The sequence below is a fragment of the Chrysochloris asiatica genome, unplaced genomic scaffold (genome assembly GCF_000296735.1).
Source record: "Chrysochloris asiatica unplaced genomic scaffold, ChrAsi1.0 scaffold00012, whole genome shotgun sequence".
Classification (NCBI taxonomy): domain Eukaryota; kingdom Metazoa; phylum Chordata; class Mammalia; order Afrosoricida; family Chrysochloridae; genus Chrysochloris; species Chrysochloris asiatica.
Genome location: NW_006408530.1, coordinates 23,864,407 through 23,877,833, shown reverse-complemented (window position 1 = coordinate 23,877,833; position 13,427 = coordinate 23,864,407). Strand labels below are relative to the sequence as shown.

The 13,427-nt window shown below is 36.4% G+C and overlaps 1 protein-coding gene across 1 annotated transcript in view; it reads right to left on the bottom strand.

Annotated features, from left to right (window-relative positions):
- The window catches only part of LRP1B (low density lipoprotein receptor-related protein 1B), a 2,342,762-nt gene that overhangs the window by 812,072 nt on the left and 1,517,263 nt on the right, over nt 1-13,427 (bottom strand). The window contains exons 34-35 of the mRNA XM_006834597.1: nt 11,188-11,313; nt 8,634-8,765 (exon numbers count right to left, since the gene is read on the bottom strand). Coding sequence (XP_006834660.1) covers nt 8,634-8,765; nt 11,188-11,313 — 258 coding nt within the window. The remainder of the gene's footprint in view (nt 1-8,633; nt 8,766-11,187; nt 11,314-13,427) is intronic.

Genomic DNA, 13,427 nt, shown 5'->3' with positions numbered 1-13,427 from the left:
AGAGCCAAAGTTTGACCTTGAAGATATCCCACAAGATTTTGGAGATCATCTGAAGAACAGATTTGATGCATTAGATACTAAAGACCAAAGACCAGAAGAGTTATGGGATGACATCAAGAACATCATACAGGAAGAAAGCAAAAGGTCATTAAGAAGACAAGAAAGAAGGAAAAGATCAAAATGGATGTCAGAAGAGACTCTATGTAGAGATGCTAAAGCAAATGGAAGAAGACAGGAAGCACAAAAATTGAGCAGAGATTACAAAGTTAAACTTGAGAAGACAAAGTTAAATATTATGATGAAATGTTCAAGGAACTGGGTGAGAAAACCAAAAGAGAAGAACATGGTCAGCATTTCTCAAGCTGAGGAAACTGAAGAAAAAAATTCAAACTTCAACTTGTAGTATTGAAGGATTCTGTGGGAAAAATATTGAATGATGAAGAAAGCATCAAAAGAAGATGGAAGGAATAGATAAAGTAACTATATCAAAAAGAAATGGTCAATGTACAATCATTCCAAGAGATACAGCATATGATCAAGAACCAATAATCCTGAAGGAAGAAATCCAAGATACATTGAAGTCATTGACAAAGAACAAGGCATCAGCTATAGATAGAATACAAACTGAAATCTTTCAACAAACTAATATGGCACTGGAGGTACTCACTTATCTATACCAAGAAATTTCAAAGACAACTACCTGGCCAACTGACTGGAAGAAATTAATATTTGTGCCCATTCCAAAGAGCGGATACCCAATGGAATGCAGAAATCATTGGACAATATCATTGATACCCCATCTGAGTAAAGTTTTACTAAAGGTATTACAAAAATGTCTGCATTGACAGAGAAACTTCTACAATGACAGAGAACTTCCAAAAGTGCAAGCCGGTTTCAGAAGAGGAAGTGGAATGAAGGACAGCATTGCTGACATTAGATGGATCTTAGCTGAAAGCAGAGAATGCCAGAAAGATGTTTACCTGTGCTTTATTGACTATGCAAAGGCTTTTGGTTGTTTGGATCATGACAGGCTATGGATAAAATTGTGAAGTATGAGTGTTCCAGAACACTCACTTGTGCTCATGATGAGGCAATTGTTCAAACAGAAGAAGGATCACTGAATGGTTTAAAATTTGGAAAGGTGTGCACCAGGGTTGTATTCTTTCCAAGTGTATAGTCATTATTTATGCAGTTGTAAAGAGGCATTTGCAATGAATAAGTCATTGAACTTGAAAATTCTATCATGTGATAACCATCATAATTCCTATTGCCAAACTATTTTCAACTACTATTCCTTAAGGTTTGCTCTATCCACATGAATATGGTCAGCACTACTTTGAGAAAACTGCTATTCCCATCATATTTGGAGTGCTTTCTAACTGAGGTGCTAATCTTCTGTAACTAGAACAATATTATGCTGCTTTTCCTAATCTTTCAGAAGTGGTATGTTTCTCTTTATTCCAAGTCTGTCTTAGCATGGAAGCTCTGCTGAAATCTATTGAAGATGGGTGACCTTGTTAGTATTTAAAATACTGCTGGCATAGCTTGTAGCATCACATCAACACACAAGCTTCCTCAGTATGACATACTGATAGATGAGTTATGGATGTGCATGTTTTAGTTAATTTATAAAATTGGATCCACAGACCCAACATTGTGATGCCCAGAGGACACACTTTTTACACAGCAAGAATAAATTTGTGAGGCAGATCCAGCATTTTAGAAGACTACTGTGATTGCTATGGGAACTGTCCTAATTTACTTTAGATACCTAATAACAATAGCATAGCAGTTAGGAATCAGGCTGCAAGCCGCAAGGTCAGCAGTTTGAAACTACCAGCGGTTCCGCGGGAGAAAGATGAGGCGGTCTACTCCCGTAAAGATTCACAGCCTCGGAAACCCTGTGTAGGGTCGCTATGAGTCGGAACCGACTCCACGGCACATAACAACAACAACAACCTAATAACAATACTTATTGGACTCCATTGTGGTAGGGGCCAAGTGGTAGCACTTAATCTCCAAAGACAAGGAGAATGTAGTTACAGCAATGGACAGCAGAGTAGAAGTGGTAATTAGGAAAATCTGATTCATTGGCTACTTAATCCAGGTGTCCATAGGAGGAAATAGATGGAAAATTGACTCAATATTTACTTGATCTATACAAGCAGATGAAAGGCACTCTAATTTGAATCACCAGAATAGAGAATAACAACCCCTCATTCAATTTACAGACCCACCACCCCTTGAAGGGTAGATTGTGTTCTGTTGAGGAAGAACTCTACTACACTGAAAAAATTTATACTGTTAATCTTTCTCCCAGACATTTCCAAAGTGAAATCTGACCTTTTACTAGAGTAACTGCTTGCTGGTGAAAAGGAAATAATTAATCTTATGGGGGATTACTGGACACTGGATCTGAACTGACAGCAATCCTGGAGAGACAAAATGTCACTGTTGCCTACCAGTCAGAGTAATGGCATATAGAAGTAAGGTAAGTAATGGAGTGTAGTGCTGTAGGGTAAGTATTGGACCACAAAGTCACTTTGAATCACAAGGTCAGTAGTTCAGACTCACCATCTGCACTTTGGAAACCCTCTACAGGGTCACTATGAGTCTGCACTGACTTGTCGACGTTTAACAACGACAGCTCAGGATTGTATCACAGTGTGTCCAGTGGGTAGTGATTGCCTATCAAATAGTGATTTCTCCAGTTTCACAATGAATAACTGGAAAAGACATACAGATTGAGATGTATGGTGTCTTCAACAGGCCCACATTGAGGATCACAGTGTAGACGCTTAGAATTTTGGAGCAAACAGTTGCCATCCTCTGCAAAAAACTACACTCTCTTTGCGTCATTGTGTGGTGCTGAAGGAAAAGCCTTGGACTGTTAAACACAAGATTGGCAGTTCAAACTCACCAGTTCCTTCTCAGAAATTTATACAGGGTCACTATGAGTTAGAACTGACTTGATGGCTCTTAACAACAACAACATTTGAGAAACAGCTTTTGGCTTGTTACTGAGCATAACTAAAGACCATGGGCCACCAAGTCAGCATGGAATATGAGCTTCCTGTTAGGAAATGGATTCTGTCTGATCCACAAAGTCATAAATTTGAATGTGTACAGCAGTGCTCCATCACTAGATGGAATTTTGTTGTTGTTGAGTGCCATTGAGTAGGATCGGACTCACAGCAACCCTATGCACCACAGAATGAAACACTACCAGATCCTGAGCCATCATAATTATTTAAGTTGGAGTCCATTGGGACTGGAATACATATAAAATCAGGTCCTAGCAAAATCTGAAGGCACAAATAAGTCACATGAGAAACTGGCTCGAATGCCAAGGTCTCCAATTCTGTCACATTACCGTTCCCTCGCTGCCTATATTTATGTATGGCTTTATGATAAGCTGCCCAAGGAAGAGAAAGCATATGATTGTTTTATAGATAATTCTGATCAATATGCAGGCACCACTGGGAAGTGGATATTGGCAGTACTGCAGCCCCCTTTAGGGCATTCATAAAGAACAGTGTTAAAGGAAAATTTTCCCAATTGTCAGGACTTTGATCTATTTTTCTTGGAAGGGGAAATGCCCAGATGTGTGGATGTATACTGGATAGTCAGGAATGTAAAAGAAACAAGATTAGAAAATTGGTGGAAAAGGGTATGGGAAGAGGCATGTGGATAGACCTCTTTGAACGGGCTAAAGAATTGAAGATATTTGTATCATATAGGATACATATACTGTTGTTGTTGTTGTTGTTAAGTACCGTGGAGTCAGTTCTGACTCATAGCGACCCTGCACAGGGTTTCCGAGGCTGTAAATCTTTACGGGAGCAGAACGCCTCATCTTTCTCCCGCAAAACCGCTGGTAGTTTCAAACTGTGACCCTGCAGTTTGCAGCCCAATTCGTAACCACTACGCTACCAGAGCTCCTTACATATAGTGTATGTATACATATAGTGTATCATACAGTAACACACTAAAGTGTTACCTCAACAAAAGAAGATTTTTAACAATCAAGTAGGTAGAATGACACATTCTGTGGACTCCAGTCAGCCTCTTTAACTAGCCAATTTGTCATTGTCCAGTGGGCTCATGAACAAAAGTTGCCATGGTGACAGGGATGAAGATTGTACATGGACTCAGCAACTCTGAATTCTACTCACCAAGACCAACTTAGTTACAGACACTGCGAAGTGTCCAATCTGCCAGCACCCTAGACTGAGCCCCTGATATCACCAGGGGTCATCAGCCAACAGCCTGCTGGCAGATAGATTACATTTGGCCACTTTCATCATGGACAGGAGGAGTCCTGGTATGGCACTGTGGGATAATGCACTGGAATGCAAGGTCAATTTGAGCCACAAGGTTGGCAGTTCAAATTCACCAGCCGCTATAAAAGGTTACTATGAGTTGGAACCAACTAGACAGAACTTAACAACAAAAATCATAGAAAGGGTAGCAATTTGTTCTTACTGAAATAGACACATACTCTAATACATATACACATACTGTAAATAGACACAATACAGATGTTCCTTTCCTACACATAATACTTTTGCCCAAACTATCATTGTTGGATTTAAATTTGCTTTACCCACCATCATGGTATTTCACACAACATTGCCTCATATTAAGGAACTAATTTCATAGCAAATAAAGTGACACAATGGATCCCTGTTTATGCAATTCATAGATTTAACATATTCCCCTTAATCCTGTAGCAGTTGATGTAATAGAATGATGAAATGACCTTTTAAAGACACAATTATGGTGCTAGGTTGGGATGATAACTTTGCATAGCTGAGGCAATGTTCATTGTTATTGTTGTTAGATGCCATCGAGTCAGTACCAACTCATAATGACCTTATGCACAGCAGAACAAAACACTGCCTGATTCTGGGCCAACCTCACTACTGTTGCCACGCTTGAGTCCAATCCATCTCATTGGTGGTCTTCCTCTTTTTCTCTGACCCTCCAACTTACCAAACATGATATCCTTCTCCAGTGACTGGTTTCTCCTGACAATATATCCAAAGTATGAGAGACGAAGTTTGGCCATCTTGGCCTTCAAGGAGCACTTTGGCTATACTTCTTCCAGAACGGATCTAATTGATTCTTTCGGCATCCCATGGCACTTTCAATTATTGTCCTCCAACACCATAACTCAAAAGCATCAAGTCTTCTATGGTTTTCCTTAGTCACTGTCCAGCTTTTGCATGCATATGAGGTTATTGAAAACACCTTGGCTTGGGTCAGGCGCACCTTAGTCTTCAAGGTGACATCTTTGCTCTTCGATACTTTAAAGGGCTATATATTCTCTATGCCAGCATCTAATACATGGTGTTTCTTCTCCCATAGCTAGGATTCATCTATCCAAGAATCAAATGGTGGAAATAGGAGTGCCACCAACCATTAGTGGCCTACTTGCAAGCTGGCAAGGATCTTTTAACACTTAAGAAATCAATGGTAAAGCTTAAAATGCAATGAAATAGAAATTTTACTAAAGGAATCTGTTAAATTTGTTTCCTGTTCCTGGGTCAACAGTATTATTTGTGTGATTATCCAGATTACCAAGGGAAAATTGGATTGAAATTATATAACGGAGGCAAAGAAGCATGAAAGAGATCCCTCAGGATGTCTCTTAGTACTGTCATGCCCAGTGATTAAAGTTGGTGGAGAACTACAGCAAGCCAATTCCAACATAACTACTAATAATCCAGACCCTTCAGAAATGAAGGTTTTGTTCACCCCACCACAATAAGAACAATGACCATGTGAGGTGCTTGCTGCAAGCAAAAGGAATTCAGAATAAATGGTAGAAGAAGGCAATTCTAAATACCAATTACAACCATATAACCAACCGGAGAAATCAGGACTGTAATTATTATTATTTTTTTAATATAGACATGTCTATGTGTATAAGGAGCTCTAGTATTGTCATAGTTATTAGTCAGACTGCTAACTTCAAGGTCAGTAGTTCGAAACTCTCAGTCATTTTATGGGAGAAAGATGAGGCTTTCTGTTCCTGTAAAGATTTGCAGCCTCACAAATACTATGCAGCATTGCTATAAATCTGAACTGACTCCACGGCACACCACCACCACCATGTGTGTGTATCACAGTATCAAAAAGTTCATGAAAAAAAAAAAGTGGAATTTAAAGATAATGCAAATATATTTGTTGTCTTACTTACCTTATTCTATTGCTTATATAAGATGTAAATGCAGCTAGTATATTTTTTTGATTGTATGTAGGCTAATTTTATGTGCAAGCACAACTTTATAATTGTCTTTATTTAGAGATTATACATGTTTTAAAAACACTTATAGAGTGCCGAGTAGTTAAGAGGTAGACTGATGGTTAAGGTTATTTGTCAACTTGGCTAGTTCAAGATTCTCAGTGGTCTGGCAGATAAGCCAAGTACTTGAAAAGGATGTTTACCTAGGGTGTGACCTGCATACAATATATATGCATCTTCTGGTAAAAGTCATCCTCTCTTAATTCTGCATTGAATATGGACAGTTCATCCTTGACATCTGATTTTTGTGATATGAGCTAACAGCTTGCCATTTGATCTGCAGATTTGGAGATTTGTTGGGTTGCCAAAAGAACCAACAGATCTGTGCTGGAAAAAGTGCAGCCAGAGTACTCCTTGGAGGCTAGGATGGCCAAACTTTGTCTCTCATACTTCAGATATATTGTCAGGAGGGACTAGTTTCTGGAGAAGGATATCATGTTTGGTAAGGTGGAGGGTGAGACAAAAAGAGAAAGACCCCCAGCAAGAAGGATAGGCAAAGTGGCAGTATCAATGGGCACAAGTGTGGAAATAATTATGAGGTTGGCCCAGGATCCGGCAGTGCTTTGTTCTGTTGTGCATAGGGTTGTTATGAGTCGGTAACAACTCGATGGCACCTAACAATAACAATTGAGTCAGCTGAGTCCTAGTGTGGCACTGTGGGTAATGTGCTGAACTGCAAAGTCGCTTTGAACCACAAGGTTGGTGGTTCAAGCTCACCAGTCACTTCTTGGAAACCCTATACAGGGTCACTATGGATCAGAACCAACTTGACACTTGACAGCATTGAGTCAGTAGCCTGTGGCCTGACCTGCTGATTTTGAGATTGTCAGCCCCTGCAACCATGTGAATCAGAAGAAGCCTCTAACACGATGCCTAACCCCTGCATGTGAGATTTGCAGTCTCTACAATTGCATGACCCATTTCCTTGAAATAAATCTCCCTTTCACTCTTTCTACATATATGTGCTGTTGTTGTTATGTGCTTTCCAGTCAATTCTGATTCATGTTGATCCTATACAACATAACAACATACTGGCCCTGTGCCATCCTCACTATCATTGCCATGGCTAAGCCCTTTAACAGAGCCATTGTATCAATCTGAAAGGTCTTCACTAATGCTCTCCCAAGTTTGGTGCCCTTTCCCAGGGTCTGGTCCCTCCTGATAACATGCTCAAAGTACATAAGATGAAGTCTCATCATTCTCACTCTGAAGGAAGTTTCTAGCTGTACTTTTCCCAAGATTTCTTCATTCTTCCAGTATTCCATAGTGCACTCACTATTGTTTGTGAACATCATAATTTATGAGCATTAATTCTTCTTCAGTCTTCTTTATTCGTTTTCCAGATCTCAGATGCATATGAAGTGATTTTAAATGCCATGGCTTGGGTCAGGCACACTCTGAGCCAATTTACATGTATCTATATATATACACACTTCACTGATCTTGCTCCTCTAGGGAACCCAAACTAAAGCATAGACTAAACGAGCCATATGTATTTTGACATTAAACAAAATTAAGATTTTATACAATAAAAACACCAGGGAAGTGGATGTCATTTTTCAACATTAATATATTAACATGTTATTATTTTGTTGAGAAATGAAAAGACTTGTTTTCATTAGTTCAAGCTCTAAATTATAGGATAATAAACTTGAATATCAACGAGAAAAGGTTACTCAATGTTTATACTACACCTAAATTTAGCAATGAGCACTAAAAACAAACTTATTTTCTTCAATAAATTCAAATTTCTACCACCAATTCCCAATTGTAATTTTAATTATGAACAGTAAAATATTAGTATACAATCTGCTCTCTTTCACAGTTTGCTAAAATGTAAGAAAGAAACTAAAGTAATCCTGACTCCAAAATGATAATACTCTATTCAAAATTCATTTAAAATGACATATTTCCCCATGATTTTGATTTTATTTTCCTTGCATGCATTAGAATAATCATATTCTGAAAATATTTAAAATTATATAATGTTTTAATATGTAACAGATAAAAAATACCTCATATCTTTATATTCATATTCTAGGGAAAGCAAAGTTGTTATTAATAAAAAATAAAAATGATGCAACCAATTGCTAATCATGGCATGTTAATTCACCTGTAATTGAAATACTCTACATTAGGATAATTTTACTAGATCTTCTCATCTAAAACACGTTTAGAAAAATTCGTGATAAATTTAAAGTTCATTTCTGATTTTCACCCTTGTTTCTCATCTTGTTATCATAGTAGTTATGTTATATTGCCATCATGTTTAAGAAATCAAGTGAATACACTATACATAAATTTTGTATAAAAAGCTATTTACCTGCATGGAAATCTATTCCCACAGCAAATGAAGTTCCTGATATGGGCATCAAAGCATCCATTTTGTCACTTGGTTCAAGAGGTATTCCCCTGATTCCTTCATGCACAGAGTACATAAGAAAGGATTCTATACCTAAATTGGGGTGGGAAGAAGCTCAAAATGAATATTTCAAACTCAAAGTGATTTCATATAGTTTATCTTAAAATGCTAAATTTACTTTCATGATTTTATTTTCTTTTTCTTATTTTAAGATCACCTAACCAGGTGAAATAGGTATATCAAATTTGAGTATGCAACAGAATCTCATATTTGAGTATGCAACAGAATCTCATAGAGTATTTACTAAAGTGAAAGATTGCTTTATGCTAACATTTTATGTACTATTGTTGTTGTTGTTAAGTGCCGTTGAGTCGGTTCCGACCCATAGAGACCCTTTACAGGGTTTCCGAGGGTGTAAATCTTTACAGGAGTAGAAAGCCTCATCTTTCTCCCGCGGAGCGGCTGGTAGTTTCGAACCGCTGACCTTAAGGTTCGCAGCCCGATTCGTAACCACTACGCTACCATCAAGTCAGTCCCAACCCATAGAGACCCTGTATAGCGATCCCAAAGAGCAGTTGCTGAGTTTGAACAGCCTACGTTGCAGTTCAAATCAACTTTTCAGTCTATTGCATTAACCCACCATACCACGCCAGGACTCCTGGGCCCTGATAATTACATTGCTACAAATTCTCAGGCGATTAGTATGCTACTGCTCTAGGGACCACATTTTTCTTAAACACTGAGGGAAATAATTCTATTTGAAGGCATCCCTGATTTCACAACCAAAATTGACTCCCTTTGTCGAAAATCTAAACACCTCATTATTTACATATGAAAATAAGCTTCTATTTTTTATGTATTTTGTTTTTTCTCTATTTTGTTCCCCTAACTATAGTGCTGTTATTTTTCTATGACTTAAATTCCTAAGAGAGAGTTCAACTTATTAAATACATTTATACACTAAAATAAACTAAGTTCTTAATTTTTTATAATATCTTGCTTTCCTAGCATACAAAAGGTATGTTGTAGTGTATATATATATATATACACACATACATACAAATAAATGGGAGCATGGTAGTTTTGTACCATAAACACTGGACCACCAAGGTCTGTGGCTCGAGCATGCTCAGTGGGAGAAAGATGAGGCTTTTCTGCTCCCTTAAAGATTTAAAGCCTAGGAAACCCTATATAGAGTCTCTGAGTCAGAACCAACAACAAGGCACTTAACAAGAACAACATAAATATAATAGAAGCCCACATATTGATGATTATGAATTTTCTAATAGAAATTATTTATATACACATATTTTCTTACTGGGAGTGTGGTGGGTCCATGGGATAAGAATTGGATTGCATACCACAAGATCAATGGTTTGAGCTCTCCTGAAGCTCATGGAAGAAAGATGAGACTTTCTGCTCCCAAAAATATTACAACCCGGGAAACCCTATACAGTTCTCTATGAGTTGGAACCAATTCCATGGTGCTGAACAACACAATTTTTCTTATTAAAATCAGAATTTTAATTCTGTCACTTAATATCTCTGTGTCTCAGTTTCCTCATCTGCAAAATAGGATCATGATAGATTTACCACAAAAGGTTACTATGAGGATTAAGTGAGTTTCTGTGTGTAGGGTGCTTAAAACAATACTTGGTACATAGTATTATGTATGTATTGTGGTGGTGGTGGTTATGTGTCATGGAATAGGTTCCAACTCACACTGACCCTGCATAGGGTTTTGAGTCTGTAAATCTTTACCCAGGCATAAAGCCTCATCTTTTTCATGTGGAATGGCTGGTAATTTTGAACTGCTGACCTTGAGGTTAGCAGCACGACTCATAGCCACTATGCTACCAGAGCTCCTTGTATGAGATATTAGATAATAAAATAAAATAAATGATAATACTGACATCCATATTTCTCATATAAGGCTGGAATATTATTTAATATAAAATTAAGCTATGATCATTGGAGAGGATCCTTCTAGAACCAAAGTACTTTAGGAATAATAAAACTAGACTCTATGAAACTAGAAAAAGGGAGATGAAGTTATCAAGTTCCAATTTTTTTTCAGTGCTCTTATCCTTCACTTAAGTGCTGAGACCTCAGATTCTATCTGATGTTTAAAAAATATATACAGTAGAATGAAACTAAAAATAAGTAAATTCAAGCTGGACGTGAATACCATCTAATCAACCACTGCTTTTGGGATCAAATTTTGCTATTCAGTGGTAGTTGTACAGGATTAGGTTAAAGGTTTGATAATAAACTGAAGTTCCTGAAAACAACCAATTAGTAGAAATTCTTTGAAATATGTTTATCTAATTAAAATATCTTAGATTCTTCAAAACCCTATATAAATGAGACTAAACAATGTACTGATAAATGAATAACAAGCTAATAAGTTTCTTAAACTATATTTTTAATTGAGTTTGGTCATGTAAAATCTGAAAGGTACACAATTTTAGATGAAGTAAACGGCATCAATGCTAAAATCATCAAGACTTTATACCTTGACATGACATGCGATTCTTTTGAAGGTAATATCCCACTGTACACATGCAAGTCCTTGTTGTTTCGGATGTTGGTAAGCAAAGCTGAGAGCATCCACCATTATTTAGTTGGCAGGAATTACTGCCTATATAGGAGAAAAAAATAAGTAAATGAAAAGAAAATAAAAGTAAAACATTTAAAAGGAGTTTTATTCAATACCAATGGTTTGATCAAATATTTATGATATTGATGATTGCTTAATTCAGTTGTCTCATACTTATTTGTATCATTCCCTATTTTTTGGAATAATGTGAAGTATCAGATTAAAGGAAGCATAGTTTCAGAAAATCAGAAAAGGAAATTGGTTGTCTTTTTTATATTATTTTTAGCTTGCGGAGACTAGGAACTCTTTCTTTTTTGATTTGTAAATGTCACTTCGACAGTACAGTTGAAATTTCCTTAAATAAGACTATTTTATCCTGAAGGGTCACATAAATAGTTGTTAAATTATATTAGTAACTCAATCCAAAGATGTTATTAAGGAAAGAATATATGTATGTATTTAATTAATTCTAAAAACAAGGACATAAATTTTCTCATTCATTGGAACATAGTTTTTCCAAAATATATTTAAAGCATTCCCATCACAGTCATACAATGAATTGGGTTATTAATTTTCCTTATTGGTGTATAGCAGCAATGACAAATATCAGTCAGGTAATCACAAGTAGGCATTCTATAAAGTTTTCCATTGAATTTACTAGGTCCAATGTGTTCATTAAAGCAGGTGGCATGAAGTTAAGTAATTTATAATCTCACCTAGCAAGTTCATTAAATATCCAATTTTTACAACATTTTTTATTATTCTAGGACATGCAATGCCATTTACAGGATGTTCAAGCTCTGATATGAAATATAATAAATCCAGTGAGAATTACAAAGCATGATGGAAGCTATATATCACTGGAGCTCTATGGAAAATTCAAAATACCAGTGCTGCTCATTATTTCTCATCTCCTGAATCCAGATAGTCTGATGGGATTTAATTGTTCAATCAAACCTGTCAAGAGCTCTGTCATTTTTTGAAGTGCAAAATCCTCTCAATTTGGTGGATTTCTTATCAGATATACCACATTCTTTGCTTATTTCCAATAGCTGCCCATTCATTTAGTGCTAACCTCCATCTTATGTAAAACCATATGCTAGGATTTTAGGTTTTCCTGTAATTTTGAAATATGATTATATTTTTCTTCTATATAAACATTGTTGTTGTTGTTAAGTGCCCTCAAGTCGATTCTGACCCATCGTGACCCTGTATAGGTTTTCCAAGGAGCAACTGGTGGGCTTGAACCACCAACCTTGCAGTTCATACGGCTTTGCAGTCTGGCGCATTAACCCACAGCACCATACCAGGACTCCATATATAGTACTATATAAACTAGTGAGGATTACTAGATTCATTTCACTTTTCCCCAATTTTACTTATAATGTTTAGGTGGATTTTTGTATCTGTAATATTTTTAATAATGAGACAAGTTTAAGGAATTTTGGCAACATAGAAGGTTAAGCATTGGGCTGCTAACTTCAAGGTTAGCAGTTCAAAGTCATTAGCAGCTCCACAGGAGTAAGATAAAGTTGTCTGCTCTGGTTAAGACTGATAGTCTTGGAAAACCGTAAGATGCAGTTCAAATCCAAGACTATAAGTCTTTATCAGGTCACTATGGGTCAGAATCGATTTAATGGCCCTTTTGTTGTTGTTTAAATAGTGCATATTTCAATTCATAGAAATCATGTATAGTAACTCAATGCCAATGGATAGAGAGATCAGTTTAGATACAGATTTATTTTCCCCCCCACCTCTAAACACTGAAAGCCTGGGTAGACATTTGACATAAAGTAAAGAAAAGTAGCTAGGGAAGAGACTAAATTAGTAAGAATAGGAGAAAGTTTGCAGTTTCATAGTTTTGAAAATATCAAAACTATGTGAAGAGAAGAAAATGTGTGACTCCCCATGTTTTATAAATTTGTAATCATAACATTAGATATATCTTTATTATATTTACTTATGGATATATAAGAAAATTAGTATATTTTAGCAATTATGCTATATATGCACTAAAATACACATCACATGTATGATTTGTTTAATCGCTAAAAGAGAGAAAATTAAGAAAAAAACTGATAAAGTATTTACAATAAGTAAAAATGTTTGCCTTTGAAATTAGAAAAATTAGAATACTATTTAAATAATGATTATAT